The sequence below is a fragment of the Rhineura floridana genome, chromosome 1 (genome assembly GCF_030035675.1).
Source record: "Rhineura floridana isolate rRhiFlo1 chromosome 1, rRhiFlo1.hap2, whole genome shotgun sequence".
Classification (NCBI taxonomy): Eukaryota; Metazoa; Chordata; class Lepidosauria; order Squamata; family Rhineuridae; genus Rhineura; species Rhineura floridana.
The window spans coordinates 207,623,487-207,650,306 of NC_084480.1; the positions used below are offsets into that span (position 1 = coordinate 207,623,487).

A 26,820-nucleotide genomic window follows, 5' to 3' on the forward strand; every position below is an offset into this window, starting at 1 on the left:
TTGGACCACTTGAAGTTTCCAAGTCATCTTCAAGGGCAGCCCCATGTAGAGAGCATTGCAATAATCCAATCTGGAAGTTACCAGAGCATGGAGTACTGGGGCCAAGTCATCTCTGTCCAAAAGGGACCAAAGCTGGTGAACCAGGCGGAGCTAGAAAAAGGCACTCCTAGCCACTGAGGATCCAGCATTACCCCCAGGTAACCATACTTATACCATTTCTAACTGGCAAGGATGAATACCTTTTAACATAAGCAGCACAGCCTGCTGATAACAGTTCATGCAGAAAGAGAGAGGGAGCCAAATTTGGTTTGAAACAAAAGGCTTTATTTAGCAGAATGTGTAACACAAGCAAGCAAAGAACAGAAGTTTGCCATTACAAAAAAAAAGCTAAAATACAATTCTAACCTAGGATATCCCTTATGTTTCTCAACAGAACCCTTGCCCTGAAACAAGGGCCCTTCCACACCCACTGCCAGACCCATAGGAGGTGCTATGTTTATCTGTTGCTCTTACCTTTTGGAGGCCAAAATAATTTGCTCCCCATTATCTAAAGGTCTGTGGTAAGCCCATTCATTCATTATTCTAGATAACTGGTTACTGCTCAGTTTGGCTACCTCTCATATTTCAAGAAGTTAAAGGTGCTTGGCTTTACATACATTCCCTCTAGCCCCAGTGGTTTTGAAATTTATCTTCAGAACATTTCTTACACTAACTCCTGCTCCAAGCATCTTCCAAGGATTTGGGGGCGTGCTGTAGGGCTTAAGCAACCCAAAACGATCAATGGCCAGGCCTGTAGGATATCTCTACTGCCCCATGTGATCCAAGTGTATGCCCTAGAACATACCCCCCCCTTCTGTATCTGCATATTGCGGGAAAATCAACAGTAGCAAGCAACCTCTCCCAGGAAAAACTGTCCACCATAATTTTTTTTCTCATTGAAGGATCCCTGGAACTAAGTTTTAAAGCCACTGTTCTCATTCATCGTGGTTCACATGTTCCTATTGTATAGTTGACCATTTTCCTTAAGATCATTACTTTGGGTGCCTTCTCTGCTGTGTGACTTTGTTTTACATTGTTGTTTTCTGCAGTGATTGCGGAGAGTGGCAGGCACACTCAATTGGTGTGCCCTGAGTCAGCAACCTAGTTGGTTGTTGTGTCAATTCCCTGGGTTTATTGCTTTAGTCCAAACAAACTAGTGTGATTGGCACAGGCTACAGAGCAAAAGTGGTGCAAAATATAAGAGCCAAACCTGCAGACTAGATGGAACTTTTCCTGTGAGATACTTTGCTCCTCTTCTTCCTATTTAGTACTACCATTGTGGGGAAGAGCTGTCATCCAGAAGCAACCTAACAGAACTCTTGCTTCCGTTATTCTGATCATATCACCCTCACCTGCAGTTTCTGCACTGAATCCCCCTTGATGGTGACATCCAGCATTAAGCTTTTAGTCTTTGCATTTACTGGTCTCTACCTTTCTCCATTCCCTGTATCTCCTCTTTTTTATCCTCACTTTCCTATGCAGGCTGAAATCAGCCTGCACGGTATTTTTCATGCATTGCCATCTCCAGGTCTAATGCACACCTCTCTCCTTCTCTAGGCCTAGAATTGCCTGCCCTCCATTGATGAAGTCATTTCGCTTTCCTCTTTCAGACTTCTTATCCATCTGTAACTTCTCCTTTGGCACCCATCTCTTCTACCTAACATAAACAGTAAAGGCCATGTCTGCACCAGTTTTCAAAACCTGTGTACACCAGTGACATCGGCACACACCAGTTCCTCACCTGCCCACCCCACAGGCTATGCCATAGTTGTGCGGCAGATGTCATGCTTTTAGCTAGGAAAAGAAAGATTTTTATGTATTACAAAAGGGATGAATTGGGAAAAAGAGGGATTAAACAAGTAGCTTTTCTTCCTACTATTCAGCAGAAAAGTACCAAGCCCTGACTACATCAATGTCATATGTGGAGGTACCCATAGCAAACATAAGTATATCACTGTTCTGGTCTATACTTCAGCTAGGTTACTGTTAGCATTAAATAAATGCTTGATATTGGCTTACTTATATTTCCTCCCTGTGCAATATACAATTTCATGTACATATGCCCATAGCAATGCCCATCATCTTTATCCTGTTTGCACAGAAGAGGAAAGCTAGACCCACCTATCCACAGAGGACAAAAGAGTCAAGCTGAGTAGAAAAGGGAGACTGCTGACCTCTAGTTTGCCCTAGCCATCGTGTGCTTATACTGCCTTGCAGATGATAATGGGACATGGTAAATTAAACAGGGGGAGGGAATTAAATGCTTAAATAATATTTTAAGAAATACAAAACAAAGAAAGGTAAGGTGGAAGCAAGGTGGAAAGCAAGGTGGAGTAGAAGACTGAATCATCAAAACCCAGAATATTGGGAGCCAAATGGCAACATCCATCAACATAACTAGGGGAGGAGCCATTCAAGATCTTAGCACCTAAGTGTCTAACCCACAGGGCCAATAAGGAACCTGATCATTAATTTTGGTGTCTTTGGATGGATGTTACAAAATAATCTTCCAGAGTATTTAAATCCAAACACTTAAGAGAACAATCCTATGCATGTCTTCTCAGAAGTAAATCCCACTGAGTTCAAAGGGGCCTACTCTCAAGTGATAGGGTTGACGCTTTAGCAGCATATAATGCCTCAACATTTGTCTTATTCTAGCGTTAAAATCCCCAGCAATTAATATAAATGCCTCTGGGTATAGGCTGTCAGTAACATATTATATTGTTCAAGTGGCACCCAGCAACTTTTCCTATGAATTCTGCTTCCTCAGTTGTACAATTAAGGGCTGTACTTCTGTGGTCTCCTCCTGTGGTTCACCCTGGGCACTAGCGTCCTCCTCGAGACACCTGAGCGGGAAGGAGGGGAGATTGCAGAACGTGGCCGAGCATGCCATGAGGGCACAGGGGATACTGGTGTCTGTTCGACAGATTGCATCTGCACCAGCGATTCCAGCAATTCCGTCTGACGATGCATGATGGCAATAATTTGCGCAGTGTCTGCCCGGTCTCTCTCGCGGTCTTGCAAGTCTGCTGTGGCATATCTGTTCAAGGATGACAGGATCCTGTCAGTTGTGATCTGAACCCTCCTGTCTGCTATTCGTGACAATTCCATGACCAAGTCATTTCTGGTTTTTCTTTGGCGCTTTCTGACTCTGGTTAGGCGCCCTTCGGAAGAAAGAGTTGTGTAGTTGGGCAGCAATGCCGATGAGGGTGCTACAGTTGCATCTGAAGATACACAAGCGCACACAACATCATATATTAAAAAGGAGAGTGCACATTACAATTTGATGCAAAGGACTCCAGGGACGTGAAATACCAACAAAATGAATTCAATGTTGTATTTACCCATTCTTGAACCTTTGGTTGATGAGCTGCCTGGATTACTGGAGAACATAGAGGATAGGGAGGGAGCTGGGTGATCAGCTTCTAGAAGGAACAAAAAAATGTGAGAATTATAAAAGCATACTTCATGTTTTTTTATACATAAGAAGAGCTCTGTTGGATCAGACCAAAGGCCCATCTAGTCCAGCATTTTGTTCCCACAGCAGACAACTAGATGCCTAGTGGAAAACTAGAAGGACATGAGTGCAATAGCACTCTCCTGAATTAGCAACAGGGTCCCAGGAAATGGTCTCAAGGCACAGGAGGCCACCACCTTCCCAAAACTAAGCAGGTCTGGGTCTGGTCAGTGCTTACATGGGAGAATGTATGAGAACCACATGTATACTGCCCTGGGTTCCATGACAGAAGAAAGATGGGATATAAATGTAAGCAAATACTATAAATAACAGATCCCTAGTGCAGAAGGACAAATGCACAAAAGCACACAAACAAAACGACAAAGTGCAATTTTGCTGCGAGTTCCATTCAGGCGCGAAGTGGAGTTCTTACTTGCTGCTGGCCAAGACATGCTTGCAGACTTTGCAGAGACTCCCTTTGTCATGTAGAACATGGGACTGGGTGTGGCAGCATCAGAGATCTCAACAGCTATCTGTGTGCATGGGGCAAACTGGTCCTGGCTCTCGCTATAGTCCTCGGTCGCCACTGGCACTGCTCCCTCTGCCACAGGACATGGAGAATTGGTATCCCCTGATGATTCCTCTGGCAGAGCAACATTTGCTAGCCTCCTTGGGAGCTGGAAACTAGAATCGCCTGCCAATATTCTATCAAGCTGCTCATAAAAAGGGCAAGTCATACGTCCGCCCATCAAAGAGGAATTGTCCTTGGCCTTTTTGTAATCCCTTCGCATAGTTTTAGTCTTGGTCCGGCATTCCTGGGCAGTACGCTCATGTCCACGCTTTGCCATCTCGCTTGCAATTACTTGGAACGTGTCCATATTTCTGTAGCTGCTCTGAAGCAGCTTCTGGATCTTCTGCTCTCCCCATATATCCAGGAGGTCAATGACCTCAGTGTAGGCCCAATTGTTGCCACGGCGGCTCATCGTGTTGAAATGCACAACCTATTTTTTAAAAAAAGTTATTAAGAAAATGGGCGACAGTCAGTCTCATGGGGCATGCAAGTTGCTTTTCAATTCAAGGAAGGAGGTGTAGAAAAGGGAATGGAAGGAGGCCACACCACATGGCCCTACGCAGCTGTAGCTACAGCATACATAAGATTGCTGATGCTGTCGTGCGATGGCAGTGAGACCAGCTTGGGATCCAGTGGATCCTGGATCAGCTCTTCTCTGCCTCCAGAACACCCTGTTTTGGGGGATAATGTCAGCAGGTCTCTCACCCACACATTTGGTGGGAGGAAGTGGCAGTTTGGTGCTGATGGAATGACAACTGCATTACTCAGTTGGTGGCAGCCAGCAGAAGGCAGGCTCACACAGGAGAACTGAGGTGGAGGGACGCCTCTGCTCAATAATCTAACTCTCCTGCAGCCCAGTGTGAAGGAGGTTTGGATTGCTCTGCCCATATATTATTTATTTAAAAACCATTTACATACCATTTTTATATTAAGGGTTCCAAAGCAATATACAGAAATGATAAAAATGTAAAATAACAATAAAAATAACATAAAACAAAAATTAATGATAAAACAATATCATTAATATGACATTGTTAATGACAGGGGAACGACTGTAGCTCAGTGGTAGAACATCTGCTTTGCATGCAGAAAATCCCAGGTTCAGTCCCTGGCATCACCAGGTAAGGCTGGGAGAGACCCAACTGAAACCCTGGACAGCCACTGCAAGTCAGTGTAGACAATACTGAGGTAGATGGACCAATGGTCTGACTCGGTATAAGGCAAACTTCCTATGTTCCCTATCAGCTTAGCTGACAGTATGCACCAATGCAATATTGATGGCCCAGGAATGTTTGGGCAAACAAATGAGTTTTAAGTATATGCTGAACGTTGGTGCAAGCAGTAGTTGTTCTGCATGATGGGTGCAACCACTGTAAAGGCCCTCTTCCAGGTAGTTGCGAGATAAGATTTATACAATACTTTCCCATACAAAATAATGCTCAAAGTAGCTCATGAAGACCATGGTACATAACAGCAAAAATGACAGATTCAAACGTATATCAAATCTATTTAAAACATTTCATAGTTGATAACATTGATATCAACATTCTGCATGCAAAGCATGTGCTCTACTACTGAGCTATGGTTACTGTTCAGCCAAACTACTATACCCAGTAGCTGGATGGGAGGCATCCTACGCTACCTAGGCAGAGTGTAGACTGCAGCATCATATCTGCATATCATATCATATTTTATGTATTTTAATTGTATTTTAATGTTTTTGTGATTTTACTGCTTACAATTTTATTACGTATATGTCTGATTTTATTTTTGTAAGCCGCCCTGAGTGCCCTATTATAGGGGAGAAGGGCGGGATAAAAATATTTTAATTAAATAAATAAATAATAAATATCTCACTTTGCTCTCAAGAGCAAGGGGTTATTAAATCCTGCTGCCACCACCTTGTCCTTAACAGATAATAAATCAAATACATTTTTATGCCTTGGATTAAATAGACATGTATTGAATTATCAATTACTCTTATTACCTTTTGCAAATTGTGGGTTACCAAGTTTTTTAAACACACACACACTAACAAGCCAATACAATTTTTTAAAGAGCTATGAAGACTTTGTATAATAACCTGAAAAGTTAAAATGTGAATAGGGAAAAAAGACCCAACACATGGCAAAATGAAAGATTACTTACAAACTGTCTTTCAGATTATTAGTTATTCATTTTTGATATTTTAATCATGGGATAGCAGATGGTTGGCGAATTTGCTCCAGACTTCTGGGAGTTTAAAAAGAAACAGATCAATGAACAAAAGTATAGTCAGTGACAAACAGCAGCAGCAACAAAATTCTATGTTTTTTGTCCTGGGTCACTTTTCTTTCAACTCCCTATGCAATCCTAGTTTTTCAGACATTTACTTAAACAAGCCCAAATGTTTCCATGGAATTACATTCCAAATAAAATTGGAAATTTAGTGCTTAAGGATATAATTTGTTTTGGTCCTACAGCCCAATGCTAATCAAGTTTACTCAAAAGTATATCTTACTGCTTTCAACAGAATTTACTTCTGAGCAAGTATGGTTAGGACTGTAACTTTAATGTAAAGAACACAACACCAAGGATTATAAGCTACCCTATTACCTTAAGTTTATTGTCATCTGTAGGTTATGCTGAGCAAGTAGGCATCAAAAGAACAGTAAATCTTCAAATGAAAAACAGACCAAGTATTGTGATATGCTACCTAAAGCACTTTAGAATGTTCACAATGATCTACTATTTTTCTCTCAGTAATTTTACAACCCTACAAGATAGGTAAGTATTACTATTTCCACATTGCAAAAGGGGGCTGAGAATAGTGATTTGCTAAAGTCTACCTAATGTGTTAACAGATGAAGCAAACAAGAGTATGAAATTGACAATAATCTCTTTTAAGTTCATGGGGAAGTTTGTAGTGTAGCAGTGAAGAACAACAGCACACCTTAAAAATTAAGAGAAAATTGAGGAGGTATGGGAGGGAAACAGGAGCTAGCAGAAGCACGATTGCATGAGATGGAGTGAAGATATTGCTACTATTGACTGATTTTGCAAGAGGACAGAGCACTTTTAACAGGCTGAAGAGGGAAATTCAGCAGGTGTAGCTTGTCATTAACCATTAAAGGCGCAGGAGCCCTGTCCTCTTTGGTGTCTGGCCACCCTAAAAGGATTCTGTGAGCTCTTCTGTACTTGGGCTGCACAAACAGGGAATGTTCAGCCTTTGAAGATTAAAATAAATTGAAAGAAAAAAGACAAAAGAAAACTTTTCAAAAAGCTACAAGATGATTCAGGCCTGAACAGTCGCATCACTTGTTATCACTGACATCATGGACACTGTCTGACAGATGTCCATGGCACTTTTCCAAACAAGATCTGAACAGTTCTGAAGTGCTAGCAGGCAGGGAAACAGAATGGTGCGGAAACAGCAGACAGTTTTTCTCCCTCTTTCATAATACTAGAATCAGGGATCATCCAGTAAAGCTGAACGGCAAAAGATTCAGAAAGTACTACTTCTCACAGTGCACAGTTAAAACTATGGAATGCATTACCCCAAGATGTAGTAATGACCACCAGCTTGGAGAGCTTTAAAAGGATTTTAGACGAATTCATGGAGGATAAGACTATCAATGGCTACTGGCCTTGCTGGCTGTATACTACCTCCAATATTGGAGGTGGTATGCCTCTAAATACCAGTTGCTGGGGTACACAAGTGGAGAGAGGGCTGGTGCACTCATGGCCACACGGGCAAGGTATAAGGAAATTTGCCATGGCTTGGCTATGCCGGGTTGCCTGCAGTGTGCTGACTTCCCTGCCACCTCACTCCTCCCTGTAAATCGCAGTGACACCAATGCTGGGAGGCTATGTAAGCATTGCCACTGCTCCCCGCGGGCTGTTCCTCTTGGCCTTTGTGAGAATAGGATGCTGGACCAGATGGGCAGGGCTCTTATAATAACTGCCTTTTCCTCAGCCACAAAATGCTGTAGTTTGTTGCTTGGGAAAGGCGGCTTCCCTATAGCAGACATGCTAACTTCAGGAAAGACACCTGGCTCTATAGAGTAATCACTATGCATGGTTTGTGTTTTAAAAATAATAATAAAATTGGAAAGGCCTCACCAGTTACAAACAGAACCAGTGAACAAATCAACAATCGCTAATTGAAGCCCTCAGATTCATATACATATTCCATAGCAGTTACCTCACATAGCATCCAGTATGCAGTTGGCATTAGCACAAAACTTTCTTGGTTTTTAAAAGCACAGATGATTATCATGTGCTGTAAGGGCCATTTAATCTTGAACAATGTTTGTATTTACACACTCCAATTAAGAATATTTTCACAAGGCTGGGCAAATTGGAAAGACAGATGTCAAAATATTGGTTCCCCCCTTTAAATAACTTGAGATTTATAATTAAACATCTGTCTTTAGAACACAGAAATGTAGAAGCCTATGAGAGAGGAGGAAAAAAAGAATTAAAAACCTGCCCCATGAATTGCTGTGCTAGTATGTTAACAGGCTGCTGCAATTACAAAGGAGGCCATGGTTTTCTGATTTTGTTAGCAGTCTGTTAAAACCGTAGGCTAAAACTGGCTCTTAATTTGAAAAGACAAAAGGGTTATGTATTTTCAAATTATAGAGCCAAAGAGCTAAGCTTAACTGATTGCTTGTAAACAAACCCAGAAAAACCACAGCTACAATTACACTGCATCTTAACGCCAAATATCAAGAAACACAAATCTGTATGAGAATACAATTTATCTTGTGATATTCAAGCCAACCATTTTTGCAATGTTTCTTAAAGACAATTAACATGCAGAACATATCAAAGATACTGAAGTTATTATCATAATATTGATAATTTCCCTGTGCGACATTTTCCAGTCCCGAGAACTGAACCTCATCATGCAGTGAAATAAAGCAAGAGAAATATACACTGTCTCCTCTTTACTAGAGGCAGAAACATTGATTTAAAAATCAAAGAGGAAAGTAGCCAAACTAGAGACTTATACCGCATACAAGGCAATTGTATGGAACGGGCCCTCTGTGCTTTTGTCTTTCAAAAGGAAGCCTGCAAATCTCCTCCTCCTCCTCCTCTGGTTTTCACGCCCGAGGCTCGTGTACGGCCATCAAAGAAATACCTTTGTTATCCATGCTAAAAGTTTCACTGAGATACATGAACAAGAACTTCGGATCTTCACCCTCTGTCAAGTCATCCTCATGCAACGGATAAGAGACTGGGGACGCCTGCAAACGCTATGCACACAAGCTTAGCCAAGGGGAGAGCTGCACATTCCGTTCCGCAGGGAAAGCAAACCAGGATGGCTTCCTTTGGTTCCACTCTGCTACCGCTCCTCCACGGCCTTTCCTGCTTCTCTTACAAACTTCGGAAGCCAAGGCAGCCTGCTTATCCTCAGAGCCCGCCCACCAAAGCAATAAGGGAGTCTGTACAAACTGCCTCGGAACAGGATTCCAGATGGTTTTTGTGCCAATAGCATATAGCAAGCAATCCCTATTTCAGAGCACAGTTACTGTTCAGAACGGTAGCTGCAGTCCTTCGCTGTTTTTTATTTTTCAGGCTTTGATTGACAACCACTAGTTATCCTCGTTAAAGGTGTTCTCCCTTCATCCCACCCCACTGAAAACATCTCAACAGATTTTTTGTTTGTTTGTTTACTTTGCTTTTCCACTTTTTAGTCTGTCTGTAATCAGGGCTTAAAATAATTGACACAATTGAGCCCAAGGGAAGTGGATTTCAGTCTGATTTAATGTATGTCTACCAGGGGCGGCACTAGACTAGCATAATTATTCAATTTGTCCATCCATCCGTCCAACCATTGTTTCTGAGATCAGATAAAACAGAGACATGAAATTTTCAGAATAGATTTGTACACAACAGCTAGAAGATATTTCAGTCTGATTTGAAATAAAATGCATTAAACTGTTAATTACAATTTTTATTATTACAAATCCAAAGTCATCCATTACACTATCCCACTTTAACTGCCATTACTACCACATCCAATATAGAAAGAACTAAGAAAACTCTTCAGTGACATTTAACCTGCAATTACAAAATACTCCAAATCAGAAACACTCTGCTCTTAAAACATGTCCTTTATTGCTTTAAGTTTTGAAAATTCAGTCATGAGTTTTTAGATCCAGTTTTGTCAACTATTTCTATTGACATTGTGACACAAGTCCAACAAGTCCCTCTTGCACCATTGTTGAGTGCAGATAAGTTTTACCTTTGAGAAGCTACATTCCCCACTAGCTCTGGAAATTGGAAGTTAAAAGAATCCACAGAGCTATAAAAACGTTTGGAAAACGGAGTTTATTTTCACAAACTTCATTATTTCTTCAGGAGTGGGATTTTTCTTAAGTCGTCGACAAAAGGACTACCATAACAGGGCAGGGCCAGTCACAAAATAGCTAACACGGGGTGTAAACAATCCCAAGTAGCTTGCTCAAGAACCTTAGTAAAAGGTTGAGGTGGGGCATAGGAGCCCCCAAACATAAAGTCATTCCTTTGAAACCACAGCCTTCTGCTCCAACATAACATCCATTTCACAGAAGGCAAGTCATTTCCTCAAATCACCCAAACCCACAGGTACACCCTTCTCCCCCCAGGCCCTAGGTCCTCCATCTTTTTCTTCCTCCCCCAGCCTCTGGCCTAGATCCTCTTTTTTTTTTCTTCCCCACAGAAATGACCTTGCCTTCTTCCACTGAGGTACAGGTTCAACTGCTCACTTGCTATCTCCACTCTTCTCTCTTTGGGAGTCCACATGCTGTCCTGCTGATAATGTCCAGTTAGAACTATTATTTCTTTTATTTCTGTTGGTCCTGTCCACTTAGAACTGTTCTCTCAGTTGTAATTAGTGTTCTCATTGGAGAAGAAAGGGAACAGTTTTAACTGGTCTCTTCTCTCTGCTGGTAGTGTCCATTTCTGGTTCTGTGACCAATTATAATGGTAGAGGGTCCAAGAAAACTGTGTCAGTGAGAGTTAAGAAAAGGTGGTAATCATTATAATTTATAATTGTGCAATGAAGGGAGCAGATACCCTGGAGGACACTCTGGTTGGTCTCTGTGAGTGCACCGGTGCTTTTCAGCTCTGCATTGAGGACCCTGGGCCTGTAGTGTATGTGGGGTCAATGTGCTGTAGTAGTTACAGAGTTGGAAGGGGAAAATCCAGGTTCTGTTCCCTCCTTGGCTATGCAGCTCACTGGGTGACTTTCGGCCAGTCACTGACTCTCAGCCTAACCAACTCGTAGGTTGTTGTGAGGACAAAATGGAAAGAGGAAGGAGAAGGATTATGTAAACTACCTTGGGTTCCTTGGAGGAAAAAACAATGAGATAAAAATATAATAATTTAAAAAATGTCTGACAGCGGTTGGGATGGGTTGCTACTATTAGCCCTGCCCATGGCTGCAACCATCTTGCTCATGCTGTCATGACAAAAGGACACTACCACCAGTAGAGTTTGTTTTGTGATATTTTTCCCCAATAGGTTTATGATGCTCAAGTTAGTGGGATTAGTTGGTAATGATGCAACAACACCAATGTTCATGTGGCCCTCTTCATGTGGGAGGCCCCCTCTATTATTTGTTGCAACGCTCCCCTTCCAGCCCTTGGGAAACAGCAAGCTATATATTAAGAAGAAAAGAAAAAAGAGTTGTATCCTACTTTGCTTATAGCCAAATGCCATGCACAGACATCTTTGAATACTAATAAATGAATTAATCACTGCAGATTAATTAGGATTCAAGTTAGCAATTATTACTGATGAAGGCTATAATTCTATGCACTTACCTGGAAGGAAGCTCCATTAGATGCAACAGAACTCACTTATACGTAAACATGCATACTAGGATTGCTCTGTTAAGAACTGGTTTGTTAGTGGCTGTCTTAATTTTATTCCTATTTCATTTATTATGTTTGTTGAGCATTCATCCTGATTTGTTTTGCACAAAGTTATTAGGGAAGGTATATGACATCTCCCTTTTACCGATTCTGATTTGTTTGCAGGGAGATCTGGCATCAGGTGATTGTTATGTTATCCCACACTTCCCAGCGCATTTTCTCATCATTTTTGTTATTGTTAAAAGCCCTCTTTTTTTGGAAATCAGTTTGTTGTGAAAGAGCCCCAAGTCCACTTTGAATTTGTGCACCCTAAATTCTCCAGTATGCAGCTGAGTCCCACCCATAAAATAGACTGGAAGCACCCTACTACTGTAGTGGTGCAATCCCAGCTGATGACTTGCGATATCAAGATGGGACTCAAGACATGGTACAGCCATAACAGTTTGGATCAATAGTGCCATGGATACCATTATGCAATACCTTGATGTGATGTGATTAGGTGATATGAGAATAATCTCACTTTGCAACTTCATCAGGTCACCATTCATTTGGTCTAATCAAAATATTGGTTTTGTGCTTTAAAGCCTTTCATGGCTTGGGATCAGCATACTGGAAAGATAGCTTATTGTCTCCATGTGCCTAGACCTTTTAAGATCTTATTCCAATTGGTGGCTATTGTGGAATGGGCCTTTGTGACAACTCCAGTTGTGCAGTGCTCTCCCCAGAGGTTTGCCTGGCACCTACACAGATGCCATATTGGCACCAGACCTTTTAATCTGTTCTGGCTTTAAATTCATTTTTATATTGGCTGTGATTTTACAATGTTTATGTTTTATAGCATACTTTAATTCATTTTCATTTTTGTTGTAGGATGCCTTGAGAATATGATTAAAGAGAAGCAATATATTTAGAAACAAGTATGTATAAAAATAATGGGTCCTGTATCTTATAACATTAATAGTTTCTTGGTCCTGTGCATGGACTACATCTCATTGAGTAAGAATGGAACTTATTTCAAAGTATACATGTATAGGATTGGGCTCCAATGGCCCCAATCTCCCTGCTCTGTCAGTGCAATCCTATACATGTACCCAGTAGCATGCCCCATTGAGCTCAATCGGACTCACTCTGGAGGAACTAACAGAGCAATCCTGTGTCTACTCAAAGGTAAGCCCTTCAGTAAGACTTACTTCCAGATGTGTATAGGATTGCAGTCTAAACGACTCATTCCAATGCATGTCTACTCAGAAGTAAGCTCCATTGGGTTCGTTGTTATCTGCCTTCAAGTCTATTACAACTTATGGCGACCCTATGAATCAGTGACCTCCGAGAGCATCTGTCATGAACCACCCTGTTCAGATCTTGTAAGTTCAGGTCTGTGGCTTCCTTTATGGAATCAATCCATCTCTTGTTTGGCCCTCTTTTTCTACTCCCTTCTGTTTTTCCCAGCATTATTGTCTTTTCCAGTGAATCATGTCTTCTCATGATATGTCCAAAGTAGGATAACCTCAGTTTCATCATTTTAGCTTATAGTGACAGTTCTGGTTTAATTTATTCTAACACCCAATGATTTGTCTTTTTCGCAGTCCATGGTATGCGCAAAGCTCTCCTCCAACACCACATTTCAAATGAGTTGATTTTTCTCTTATCCGCTTTTTTCATTGTCCACCATTGGGTTCAAGTGGGACTTATTCCCAGGTAAGTGTGTAATGAGGATTGCAAACTTAGTTGCTCTCGTACATTCCTGGAAATTGATGCACATCAAGGACGTTCTACTCCTACGTCTCTTTAAAGGCATTCTCTAAAACACAAGGTTCCATTATCCGCTTCCACCCGCTCGCCCTTAAAGACTCGAGACCATTGAAGCTGAAAAGTGTTGCACCCCTCCCTTCTATTGTGAACGCCGCCACGTGCGGGGGAGGAGCAGCTACTAACCAGAACGGAAAGCCACTTTGCCCTCTCTTTGATAATTCTGTCTAACTTTTCGCACGTAGTTTACATCTAATTGGGAACCGGAAGTATTAGTGTACCTTCAATCGGCGAATCTCTTGCTGGAGGTACACTCTTGCTTTCTCGCCACCGGAAGATATGTTTTTGCACTTCTAAGCCTCGCGACATTTACCTCATTTCCGGCTGCTGTAGCGACTCGCAAGTTTTTACTCCTGTTGCCTCGATTTATACTATGAGCGCGCATGCGCTACGACTCTCACTCAGTGGCAGCGGCTGTCGAGGAGTTCGGAAGTTCAAAATGGCCGCAGCGACGATAGTGGAGTCGGGGCTGCGGGGGCGCGGGTAAGAACAAGAATAAAATAAATGTTTAAAAATTACACCTTAGTTGATATTAGCCAGTCCGCGGTGAGGAGAATTTGGGCGAGGGTGTGGAAAGAACGAGGGAGGGATGAGAACGCGCTAGTAGGCCGTTATAACGGTCGCGAGACGGCCCTTATTGGGCCTGGCGTCTGAGGCTAGAGTAGGACAAGCTTCTACAGAACTCGCTTTGCCTCAAGCTAGGAGTTGCGCGCGCCTCCGTCTTCCCCTCAGTTTCTCACTGCCACGCGGCATTTGCCTATCTCCCCCCGCTTTTCAGTGCCTGTTTTTGCTCAGGCTGCCTTGCTTCAAGTCTCACCCAAGTTCCCGCCCCCACCCGGAAGGTTACTCCATCTCCAGGCCCTTAAACTAAGCCACCATGCGATCTTCTCGAGGGCCTCTTTGAGGGTTACTGGAAATGAAAAGATGAAATGCTGTAAACCCCTTGAGACAGGGACTTCTCTTATGCTTTGTAAAGCTCGTGTACAATGATTGTGCCATATACACATATATACAATCCTCTACTACTGGTTATACCTATCTTCGCCCTGGTAACATGCAAGAGAAAAATCATTTTGTGCATACTTATTTGGGGGTAAACCCTGTTGAATTTGGTACTTTAGACATGATTAGGAATGTCAGACATCACATGCTTGGGCTGAGCTACTAGAGTAGTCTAGCGGAGTAGTTGCTCATATACATACTTTACTGATTTTTCTTATTGTTTCTTCTGTTGAGTGGTTCATTGATGAGTTCCTTTGGTGTTGTAATAGTTTTTAAGTTTCACTTTACTGACTTAGTTTCCCTAGTGTGCTTCAACTCAGAACATCAGAATGTGTGATCATACAACATCATGACGCTAAGTGGCAAATGTGTCATACACACATTTTGTTTTTTTGTATCTTAGTATTCTCTACAAAGAAATACTTGTGTTTAACATATAAACCACATGATGTTTACTGTGTGTGTGCTGTTAAAGATGCTCCCACCCTTGCAACATTTTTACATTTCACCTCTAGAGTGCTTGTAGTCTAAAACTAAGATCAGGAAGTAGTAGTGTTCAAATCAAAACATAAACATGTTTTACATTATTTTTATGACATTTGCATTTCTGTAATAAAGAATCCAGCATCCCCTTTTCCATGAAGATAGCATTGCCAGAGTTACACAAGAAGTTGTAAAATTCTTTCTTATATAATTTAGGTATGTACAGCATAGATTAAGATTGTTTACATACAATACATTTAAAGCACTTTTAAACCACCACCACCACCCCCAAAAAAATCCTGGGAACTGTTCTGTGAGGGATAAACTACAGTTCCACAGATTCTTGGCAGGAGGGAATGTGCTTTACATATATGGTGTGTATGCGCCCTTTATCACCTAAATACAAATCTGCTTGGCCATGCATTTTTGGTCATAGGCATGCCTATATGTCAGACCAGTCTTCACCAAAGCCTGTACTTTGGAGCAGTTTTGTATTTTAACATTTTGCCCAGTTGCCATTGGTGACAAGGAATTCTGTACAAGCACATCAAAGTGCTGGCAGGGGATATGGATTCTTTACAAGTGAATGAGTAGACTGGCAGAGGTTGTGCCTCTGCCACCCCACTTGTATTTAATCTAGCATTTTTTAAATGTCTTCAGAGAAAGCCCCATAGGCATTCCGTGCATATGCATTTTGGAGTAAGAGTCATTGAATGTACTGGAACGGCTTGATGAAGGAATATGAATAGGATCACCCTGCAAGAAAGATGGACAATAACCAGTGGCCTAGATGTGAACTTTTAAAAGAGGGACTTACAGGGCTGTTCACCAGAATACTTTGGTAAAATATAGTATCTGGAGGTTAAGTTACAGCTGCATTGAATCACAATTCCTTTTTTATAAGACAATTACTAAACAAATCATATGTACATGGTAAACTTGGAAAACTCAATTTCCAATCTGGGTTGACTTTCTAGTTAGCTAATAGCAGTAGACATTTTATGTTTGGCTGGCCCATGTAGAATTTGAGATACTTCCACTTACAAAGCTGACAGAGCAATCCAAACCCACAATCTGCCATGCATTGGGATGGGGTGCAGATATCTGCTGGCCCCTGCTTTTGATGAGAAAGCCTTGCAGTTGGAGAGCATCCCAGTGTGACCCCCTTAACAATGGGCTAGTGGAGGGTACCACCAGTGGGAGCTAGCAAAACCCACAAATTGGTTGGTGCCATTACAGGATCTGCTAGATCCAGTGTGGATCCTGTTGCCATCACATGACAGCAACAGGCCCAATCTAGGGACAGCCCCCTCCCCCGCCGGGCTTTCAGTTTTGGCCAGCACAAGCACCAGGGCTGTGGATCCAATCTGTATAGTTTTTGCTAGTTCAAAGTTCAACTTCCATGCGTCAGAGCTCGATTCACACTGTGAATGTTCACTAGTAACAGGATCAAACACAGCTTCTTAGAGGACGTTGGCACCTGATGTAGTTATGGCATAAAAATAAAACTTGTTTTTCTTGCTAGACCTTGCTCTCTTTTTCTTCCCTGTTTTCTCAAGTGATAAGCATATGCACAGGGTGATACTGCCCATTTATTTCAGCAGCCCGTTAAGGGGAAAAATCCTCTTTATGTACTGTTCATTTGTCTACAACTTCAGGGAATAAATACATAGTATTAAAGTTCATGGTGTATCCAACTATTTTCATACCCAGGTTCTATACTGGTTTGCCACCCAGGTGTCAACTAAAAATCATTAAAGTGACATAGTCAGTGACCAGACAGTTCCCAAGTTGATGGGTACACAACTGGAAAAGAATTTCAACATCTTTAATAAAAAAAAAAGTAAAGGGGAATATAATACCACAATTCTTCTTTTGCTCAAATATACTTGTTGGCCATAAAGAATGTAAGAATTGCACAATATTAGTAGAGGTATCCACAGACATTTTCATCTTTTGTTTCCTTTTCAGCTGTACCTGGGCAATAAATTACTGGTTCTGTGCCTAGTATAATACTGAGGTTTTACTTTTCTGAGAGGACGTTTACTCAAAATTTTCTGGGTCTGCCTTTTGGAGACAATGGATTGTATTAAACTAGTCATGCTCAGAGGAGACTCATTAAAATCAATTAACCCAAGATAAGCAGAGTAGTTAAGTTAGTTATGACTGTGACTTCAGATATAACCCTAGACATGTATTTCTGCTATATGTTGGACTCTTCTAAGCCAAATCAAGATGCTAATTTGATCTGTAAAATTCTAAAGAACATCAGTCTGATTACATAAGCCAGGGATTGCCAACCTTTTGGGTCAGTGGGCACATTTTGAATTTTGAGAGAGGGCTGTGGGTGCCAGTCACAAAATGGCAACCATGGGGGACATGACAACAAAATTAGAGAGTATAGTCATTCCTGCCTCCCCCCCCCCCCCAACTTCATCTTACCATGTGGAGCCAGCTATATCCTGCTGATCCTGATTGTGGAGATACAGTTGTTAAAGGCACAAGAACCCTACTTTCCCAATGCCAACCCTAAACCAAAGCCTTGGGTTCTGCACCTGGTATAATACTGGATCCTGGGAGTAAACCCCATTAAACACAAATAGACTTTCTTCTGAGTAGACATGTATCCAATGTACTGTAAATTAATTCTACTGTAAATTCTTAATGAATGTCTGGTTTTAGGACTTACACAGGAGACACGTCTGAGCTTCTTTGCAGTTTTCACATTTTGCACTTGCCGTTAGGGAAGGAAATTCTTTAACATCCACCCGCACTTACCATAGTATTTGCAGAAAATAGCTGCTAGGGGGTAGCTGACTTCAGATGAATCCACCATAGGAAAGATGCATCCTGGTTGCTAGAGACGCAGGAAGCATAAACTATGGAGATTCCAAGGACTATAAACAGAAGCAGGAAACGTACTAAAGTGGAGGGGAAAACAGCAGCTCTGTAGGATCCCAGTGATTTCCTTTGCTTGGCATCCAAACAACTCAGTTATCAACCACAGCTGAGTTCATTCATTGGCTAAAGCCACTGACATGTGGGAGCAGCCAGGCTGGCTCAGTTCACAAAAAATTGCTTAGAAGGTGCCAACATTGGAGACCACTGCTGATCAGTACTTGGCTAAAAGGATCAATGGTCTGACTTTGTATTAGGAGTTTTGCTGTGTGCCTATATTCTCTGACTACCACCACTGCTGAAAATTGGTAGGTGTTGACTAGAGAAAGGGCTTTCTGTGTGTGGGTGTTCTGAAATAACACTAAGTCTATTCACCTGGCTCCTAGTTTGAGTTCTGGGCATCAGGCCAAGACATTTTTAATTTGCCCAGGCTTTTACTTACTTTTGTTATTTTATGACATATATTTAGTAAGGCTGCAACATAATTTTAGAAATTTTAGTCATATGAGTTAATTGATTAATCTCAGTTTAAGCTAGCATAAATGTGGCATATGGGTACAAACATTTCTGAAGCAATTAGCATACTTTCTTTGTATTTAGGTGTCGTGGCAGGCATAACCTTAGTTATTTATTTATAAATATAATTGTATACTGTTATTTCATTTTTTTTAAAAATCAAAACAGTTTACAACAAATAAAAAACTTACAGTAAAAACCATTAAAATACAGTAAAAACAGTGGGCAGTTATTTGTCTTGTGTGTGCGAGAAAATATAAGGCTTTTAAAAATGATTATGCTTGTTTGCCATCTGCAGGTTTTTTTCTGTAGTTTTGTATTAAAAATAATAGGTTGTTTCCAGTGGTGTCTTTGTCTTCTCTCAGAACATATTTGATCCAGTGGAGCCTTCCATCAGTGGAAGAGAGAGAGTGGCAATTTTTGCCAGTTTTTTCTCCTCTTTGCAAGTTCCCACCTGCACCTAAAATCTGCTCCAAAGGTTTAGAGGATCTTTCAGAACAGTGTAGCAGGTGGCACAGGGACTGCAGGCAGAAGTGGGAATTGGCACGCCTCCTTCCCTGTTGCACTGGACCAAAGAGCCTTTTCTTGGGATCATGGGCACAATTGGATGCAACCATAAGCCTAGAAAATGTAAATAATTAGTGAGTTCTTACCCCAGGAATTGGAACTCTAGCCAACCCCAGTGCCTCCCGGCATTGGCACACATATGCAGCGCATATGGCGGCATTCACAAAAGAAGTGAGGGGTGCACACATAGGATAGGTGAAACTGACCACAGGGAATGGGGCGATGGGGAGGGGAGAAGGGGGGATGGAAGCAGGCAGGAGGGGGAAGAGGAGGGCAGATTTGATCATTTGCATGTTTATTGAGTTCAGTGGAATTTACTCCCATGCAGTTATGCTTAGGATAGGTAAAACTGACCATGGGGAGGGAGGATTGGAGTAGGCAGGGGAAGAGGAAAAAGGAAGAGGGGAGGGGAGGGGAGGAAGGGAGAGGAGAGGGGAAGGAGGGGAAAGGAAGGTCTGATCATTTGTATACTTATTGAGTTCAGTGAGATTCACTCCTGTAGAATCATGGCTAGGATAGGTAAAACTGACCATGGAGGAGGGGAGAGTAGAGGGAAGGAGGAAGGAGGGAGAGGGGAGCAGAAGGAGGGGATAGGAAGGGGAAGGGGGGAAGGAAGGGGCAAAAGGGAGGTGATGGGAGGGAGGAGGGGAGGACAGGTTTGATCATTTGAACATAAGAACATAAGAAGAGCTTGCTGGATCAGGCCAGTGGCCCATCTAGTCCAGCATCCTGTTCTCACAGTGGCCAACCAGGTGCCTGGGGGAAGCCCGCAAGCAGGACCCGAGTGCAAGAACACTCTCCCCTCCTGAGGCTTCCGGCAACTGGTTTTCAGAAGCATGCTGCCTCTGACTAGGGTGACAGAGCACAGCCATCATGGCTAGTAGCCATTGATAGCCCTGTCCTCCATGAATTTGTCTCATCTTCTTTTAAAGCCATCCAAGCTGGTGGCCACTACTGCGTTTTGTGGGAGCAAATTCCATAGTTTAACTATGCGCTGAGTAAAGAAGTACTTCCTTTTGTCTGTCCTGAATCTTCCAACGTTCAGCTTCTTTGAATGTCCACGAGTTCTAGTATTATGAGAGAGGGAGAAGAACTTTTCTCTATCCACTTTCTCAATGCCATGCATAATTTTATACACTTCTATCATGTCTCCTCTGACCCGCCTTTTCTCTAAACTAAAAAGCCCCAAATGCTGCAACCTTTCCTCATAAGGGAGTCGCTCCATCCCCTTGATCATTCTGGTTGCCCTCTTCTGAACCTTTTCCAACTCTATAATATCCTTTTTGAGATGAGGCGACCAGAACTGTACACAGTATTCCAAATGCGGCCGCACCATAGATTTATACAACGGCATTATGATATCGGCTGTTTTATTTTCAGTATCTTTCCTAATTATCGCTAGCATGGAATTTGCCTTTTTCACAGCTGCTGCACACTGGGTCGACATTTTCATCGTGCTGTCCACTACAACCCCGAGGTCTCTCTCCTGGTCAGTCACTGCCAGTTCAGACCCCATGAGCGTATATGTGAAATTCAGATTTTTTGCTCCAATATGCATAATTTTACACTTGTTTATATTGAATTGCATTTGCCATTTTTCTGCCCATTCACTCAGTTTGGAGAGGTCTTTTTGGAGCTCTTCGCAATCCCTTTTTGTTTTAACAACCCTGAACAATTTAGTGTCGTTAGCAAACTTGGCCACTTCACTGCTCACTCCGAATTCTAGGTCATTAATGAACAAGTTGAAAAGTGCAGGTCCCAATACCGATCCTTGAGGGACTCCACTTTCTACAGCCCTCCATTGGGAGAACTGTCCGTTTATTCCTACTCTCTGCTTTCTGCTTCTTAACCAATTCCTTATCCACAAGAGGACCTCTCCTCTTATTCCATGACTGCTAAGCTTCCTCAGAAGTCTTTGCATGCTTATTGAATTCAGTGGGATTTACTCCTGTGCAATCAAGTTTAGGATTGGCAAAACTGAGCATGGGGGAGGGGGAGAGGGAGGGTGGAGTGGATTGGAAGGGGATGGGGGAGGGGAAGGGAGGGTGGAGTGGATTGGAAGGGGATGGGGAGGGTATAGGAGGAGGGGAGGGCAGGTTTGATTATTTGCAAGCTTTTTCAGTTCAGTGGGATTTACTCCTGTACAATCATGCTTAGGAAAGGTAAAACTGACCAGAGGGAGGGGCAGGGAGGGGAGGAGGAGGGGAGGAATGGGAGGGGGAGGGAGGAAAGGGGAGGAGAGGAGATTGGTTGGGTAGGCACCGGGCAGAAGGGAAGCCCCTTTCCTTTCCAAAAGGAAAAACATTGTGAACAGTATCATTGTTTTTCAGCATTTCCCCCACCTTTTTGTTCTACAGCAGGCACATGTAGCCTCCCACCCAAATTTAAACCAAAGCTGTCCCTGGCCACATCCACACCAGGCCTTTATTTCACTTTGGACAGTCATGGCTTCTCTCAAAGAATCCTAGGAAGTGTAGTTAGTGAAGGGTGCTGAGAGTTGCTAGGAGATGCCCTGTTCCCCTCACAGATCTTCAATCAGAGGAGCTGACTGTTAAACCAGTCTGGCCAGTGGAGTTCTCTCAGTGGAACAGGAGTCTCTTCTCAGCACCCTTTACTAACTACACTTCCCAGGATTCTCTGAGGGAAGCCATGACTGTCCCACGCGAAATCGAATTCTGGTGTGGGTGTGGCCCCCTGATTAGACAAGCCCAGAAGCTGTGAGTCTGGCTTTTAGAACTCTGACAGTTGGTTCTTACTGAGCATGCCCAACGTTATCATAGGGTTCCAGCCAAAATTTCTTAAATTAAAAATCAGCCAGTTCCCAGGTGGGGACTGCAGCACAAGGGCTTTTGCTAGTTTTATGCTTGGTGCTCTGGGTTAGGGTTAGGCGTTTTGCCCAGTGTTTCCTGACTGACAGCTGGCTTTTGGCTACTTGGGAATCCTTGTTTTGCAATCCTGTGCAGCCAATCCAGCAGGCTTTGGCTCTCCTACCCATCAGCTGATGGGTGATAGAGTTGAAGACTGCTTTTTGCAAGCATCAACTGTGTTAGCAAGTTCTCCAGGGGCAACTCTATCACACAACATGTTTTGGCTTTATACTGCTAGTTAGCTGACATTGGGAGAGCCAACGCCTGTTTTCACTTGCCAGTTCACATTTGGGAGCACACATTAAGGTTTCTGGTTGTGCATTATCAACTGGAGCAGGTGGACATGATTTGAAGAAAATGGCTTAGTAGGCCAAATTTGAACCCCTGGCAGGGCAGCTGGGGGTTCCACACCAGTGGATTGATTAATTATAAATTTCTTTATGGTGCAGGCCTATAGTCCCAGGAATCTCCCTTTTTTGGGTAGAAATAATGGTCTGCATCAGAGATCTGACCTGGCAAGCCTCATGTCTCTATGGCTTGTGCGTCACAGGTGGTGCTCAAAAAGGAGGTGCGTTGGGAGAGTCTTTGGATCTAAATATCCAAAGCCCTCCCATTCCTCCCTCACACCCCTGGAACATGCCCTGTGGCTGGTGTTGTTTATTTCTCTTTGATGGAAGCAATGTGCAGAAAAGGTTTTTTTGAAAGGCAAACTGCTATAAAAGGACAAATGAAAAACAGCAACATGCAACCCTTCTGCCCTAGTCATGGGAAAAGGCGGCTCCTCCTCCTTCCTCCTCTCTCCCCACCCCATAGGATTGCTATGTTAATTTACCATGTTCTTTATAAAATCTGTGTTTTTTTTAAAAAAGGAACATTTGACTCCACCCATTGTAATTGGAAGATCAATTAAAACATCTTCAATCATATTGCAAACATAGTTTTTCTGCTGCAATACTGAATATTGAAGGTGTTTTTATTCAAAGCTAAGGAATTATTTAGCAAGTTACCTTTGAGTTGCAAATATTAACATTTATTCTGAGATCTGGAATCCGTTTCTAAACCTTTGCATCTCAGTGCTGCATGGGTGTAACAATATAATGTTTTCAGTTTGAGACAACACTATAGATGGTATGTGAAATCCTAAACCTCAGCTTGCTTGTCCAGAAAGTTCATTGGACAGAACAGCTTGATAGGCTCAGAGCCATTACAAATATTTAGATTTCACAGAATTACAATTAAATGCTAGTGGCTCTCTTTCTGTATATACAGTGCCTTGCAAAAGTAATCAGACCCCTGACCAGTGCTCTCATATTACTGAATTACAAATGGTACACTGTAATTTTGTTCTGTATGGTATTTTATTTTGAAATACTGGAACTCAAAATCAATTATTGTAAGGTGACATTGGTTTTATGTTGGGAAATGTTGATAAGAAACATAAAAAACTGAAACATGTTGTTTGCATAAGTATTCAACCCCCACACATTAATATTTGGTAGAGCTGCAATAACAGCTTTAAGTTTTTTGGGGTAGGTATATACTAGCTTTGCACACATTGTTGGAGGGATTTTGGCCCATTCTTCTTTACAGATTTGCTCCAGGTTGTTAAGGTTGGTTAGACGTTGCATGTGGGCCACAGTTTTCAAAGAGCGCCACAGATTCTCAATGGGATTGAGATCAGGACTCTGGGCCACTGTAGGACATTTACCTTTTTGTTTTTGAGCCACTCCAATGTTGCTTTGGCCTTTTCCTTGGGATTATTGCCCTGCTGAAAAGTGAATTTCCTCTCAAGCTTCAGATTTTTAGTGGACTGAATCAGGTTCTCTTACAGTATTCCCTATATTTTGCTCCATCCATTCTTCCTTTGATTTTAACAAGATGTCCAGTCCCTGCTGATGAGGAGCATCCCCACAGCATGATGCAACCACCACATTGTAGGGACGGTGTGTCTTGAGGCATGGACAGTGTTAGGTTTGCGCCACGCATAGCACTTCAGGTTTTGGTCAAAAAGCTCTCTTGGTCTCATCTGACCACAAAACCTTTTCCCACATTGCAGCTGGGGCACTCATGCTTTCTGGCAAACTCCATATGTGCTTTCAGATGGTACTTTTTGAGTAACGGCTTCTTTCTTGCCACCCTCCCATATAAGCCAGTGTTATGCAGAGCTCTTGATATGGTTGACTGGTGCACCATTACTCCAATCCCAGCCACTGAACTCTGTAGCTCCTTCGAAGTGCGTGTTGGTCTCTCTTTGGCTTCTTTCACAAGTCTCCTTCTTGTTCAAGTGCTGAGTTTTGAGGGACAGCCTTTTCTTGGCAGTGCCTGGGTGGTGTGATGCAGCTTCCACTTCCTGATTATTGATCCCACTGTGCTCACTGGGATATCCAAACATTTGGATATTCTTTTGTACCCTTTTTTCTCATCTATGCATTTGTATTACGTTATCTTTCACTTCTCTAGAATGCTCTTTGGTCTTCATTTTCCTTCAGATCCACAGCCTGACCAATGATCCTTCAACAGTGGGTTTTTTATCTTGACAATGTGACAGCAACTTTAATGGTTCACAAGTGGAGGCCAATGGGAAGGTAATTGTGTCCTTGATAGGGCAGTTTCTTTCATCTGTGTAAACTGGGAGCTTCCACAGCACAGGGGTTGAATACTTATGCAAGCAACATGTTTCAGTTTTCTTAGAAACGCTTCCCAACATGCTTTTAAATTGCTTTTTAAAAATGTGTTTTTAAATTTGTATATTTGTTTTTAATGTTTTTAATTGTTGTAAACCGCCCAGAGAGCTTCGGCTATGGGGCCGTATACAAATGCAATAAATAAATAAACAAACATAAAACCAATGTCATTTTACAATAATTGACTTTGAGTTTCAGAGTTTCACAACAAACTACTATACAGAAGAAAGTTACAATGTACCATTTGTAATTCAGTAATATGAGAGCATTGGTCAGAGGTCTGATTACTTTTGCAAGGCACTGTATTTGGAGGGGGAATTGGGGGGTGCTTGTTTTTAATTTTCCCCGCTGAATAGGTGATTCAGTTGCTACTTTACTTAATATGAATTTTAACCTTCATGGAAACCCAGCAAAAAAATCACACTGTCTGTCTTTGGGTATATTTGTATCCCAATGAGATTTCTAATGGAAGGATGAGGAAACTTTGTCCCACAGAGACAGTTTGTTTTCTGTATTGTCAGCACAAGGGTGCTTGACAGTACCAAAGCACCTTGAGCCAAAAAACACTTATTCAGAGGAGGTAGATTTTTTTTCTCAGCTGGCCCCTTCCCCATGCGTATTGAGTGGACAACAGAATCTGTCCTTAGGGCTTTTTGCTGGGATATATTTGGACCCCAGTGGTTTTTTGTTTCCAGAAGGAAAACAGTACGTAGGTAACTGACTGTAATTTGGGGAAGTTGTACAGGTTAAAATTTGTGATAATTTTTTTCAGGGACATCCCTATAGGTCTATTTTATATAGTGAAAAGTATGCCTGCAGTCAAAAGGACCCCAAAAGTCACAATGAGGTTTTTCAGATGACTAGTTGGATTGGTGTCCAGGGCTAGTTTTTTTTAAAAAAAAAATTCTGTCATGCTCTTCTGTCAGTCGAGCAGGAGTCCACAAATCCCCACTGGCCTTTGGTGAACAAAGTATAATGAGCCCCAGTCTTCCAAAAGTTGAAGCTCGGGGAGGAGGGGACTAGGATAATCCTCGCAATTGAATTTCACTTTATTTATTTATTCATTTATTTATTATTTAATTTGTATCCCGTCCTTCCTCCCAGCAGGAGCCCAGGGCGGCAAACAAAGCGCTAAAAACACTTTAAAACATCATAAAAACAGATCTTAAAATACATTAAAACAAAACAGCGTTAAAAACATTTTAAAAAACAACAACTTTAAAATAGGCTTAAAAACATTATTAAGGGTTAAAAACATTTGTTCCTATAACTTACAGTTTACATGATCTTTCTAAGAATGTCATTATGAAAAGCAATTGTACCAAGGGAACTGTCATTTTATCAAATTGCAAAGCTAGCTAGAGAGCAATATCATAAATAGTGTTAATTTCTCTTCAGTATGGTTAATTAGAGTCTAGAATATCTTATCTAGAAAGTTGCAAACTGGAAAACTAAAGTTTGCTCAGCTTCAGAGAACATTTATTTAGAAACATCTAGTGAGGCACTGGCTGATTTTAAATGGTGAAATGATTCATCTTCTCGTTTCGTATTATAATTAATTATTCTTGGAAACATAGTGGCTCATTTTGTAATGTTCGTACATAATATTCTGCTACTTTGTCAATTTTGTGTTAGAACCTTTAAAAGCCCAGTTATCTTTTCCTTATAACTATTCCTTGGTAGAAAAAACACTTGATTTTTGTAGTGTGTGAACATGATTAGATGGGGTTGTGTTCAGTGAAGTCTTATTCATAGTAGAAACATTGAAATTAATGAACCTAAGTTTATCTATTATCTTCAATTGGTCTACTCTGTGTAGGAGTAGTGTTGAATATTTATTTATTTTATTTATTATCATTATTTTTACCCCGCCCTTTTTCCAAAACTGGAACTCACAGCGGCTTCCAGATAAAAGCACACATATAATTAAAAACATACAAAAGTCTAGATTAAAATCAAATTAAATTTACAGTATTAAAACTATTCATACATACAGTTAAAATAATTCAAACTCAGTTTAAAATAATACAATTAGGCAACAGCAATGGAGCACCCTTCAAGACCTGTCCTTAACAGCTTTCAG

General features: G+C 41.7%; 2 protein-coding genes across 12 annotated transcripts in view; one reads left to right on the forward strand and one right to left on the reverse strand.

The window, feature by feature from the left end:
- Positions 1-333: 333 nt before the first annotated feature.
- Positions 334-14,028, reverse strand: LOC133367155 (uncharacterized). Of its 6 annotated transcripts, none has more exons than XM_061591047.1 (5): positions 13,942-14,009; positions 6,216-6,299; positions 3,930-4,497; positions 3,384-3,464; positions 334-3,263 (listed from the first exon to the last, which is right to left on the reverse strand). In XM_061591047.1, exons 3-5 carry the CDS (start codon positions 4,477-4,479, stop codon positions 2,818-2,820), a joined length of 1,077 nt encoding a protein of 358 aa, XP_061447031.1. In that variant the 5' UTR covers positions 4,480-4,497; positions 6,216-6,299; positions 13,942-14,009; the 3' UTR covers positions 334-2,817. The 6 variants fall into 6 exon arrangements, with proteins under 6 accessions (XP_061447031.1, XP_061447004.1, XP_061447013.1 ...); XM_061591020.1 differs by lacking the exon at positions 13,942-14,009 and adding an exon at positions 9,193-9,741; XM_061591029.1 differs by lacking the exon at positions 13,942-14,009 and adding an exon at positions 9,071-9,186.
- Positions 14,015-26,820, forward strand: part of PRPF4B (pre-mRNA processing factor 4B) — a 41,349-nt gene continuing 28,543 nt past the window's right edge. For 2 of the 6 annotated variants that reach the window (XR_009758521.1, XR_009758523.1), the window contains exon 1: positions 14,015-14,203. Coding sequence is in view for 1 of the 6 variants with exons in the window: in XM_061591006.1 (XP_061446990.1) it covers positions 14,094-14,203 (110 nt within the window). In the remaining 5 variants the exon portion in view is untranslated. The remainder of the gene's footprint in view (positions 14,204-26,820) is intronic. The other 4 variants (XR_009758520.1, XR_009758522.1, XR_009758531.1 and 1 more) reach the window with 2 other exon arrangements.

Bases quoted from the DNA above. Each gene is read 5' to 3' on its own strand.
- LOC133367155 (XM_061591064.1), bottom strand. From the start codon at position 4,479: ATGAGCCGCCGTGGCAACAATTGGGCCTACACTGAGGTCATTGACCTC. The intron at 3,465-3,929 runs GTAAGAACTCCA...TGTTCCTTCTAG, and splicing joins CATGTCTTGGCCAGCAGCAA to AAGCTGATCACCCAGCTCCC. The intron at 3,264-3,383 runs GTAAATACAACA...GTGTATCTTCAG, and splicing joins AACCAAAGGTTCAAGAATGG to ATGCAACTGTAGCACCCTCA.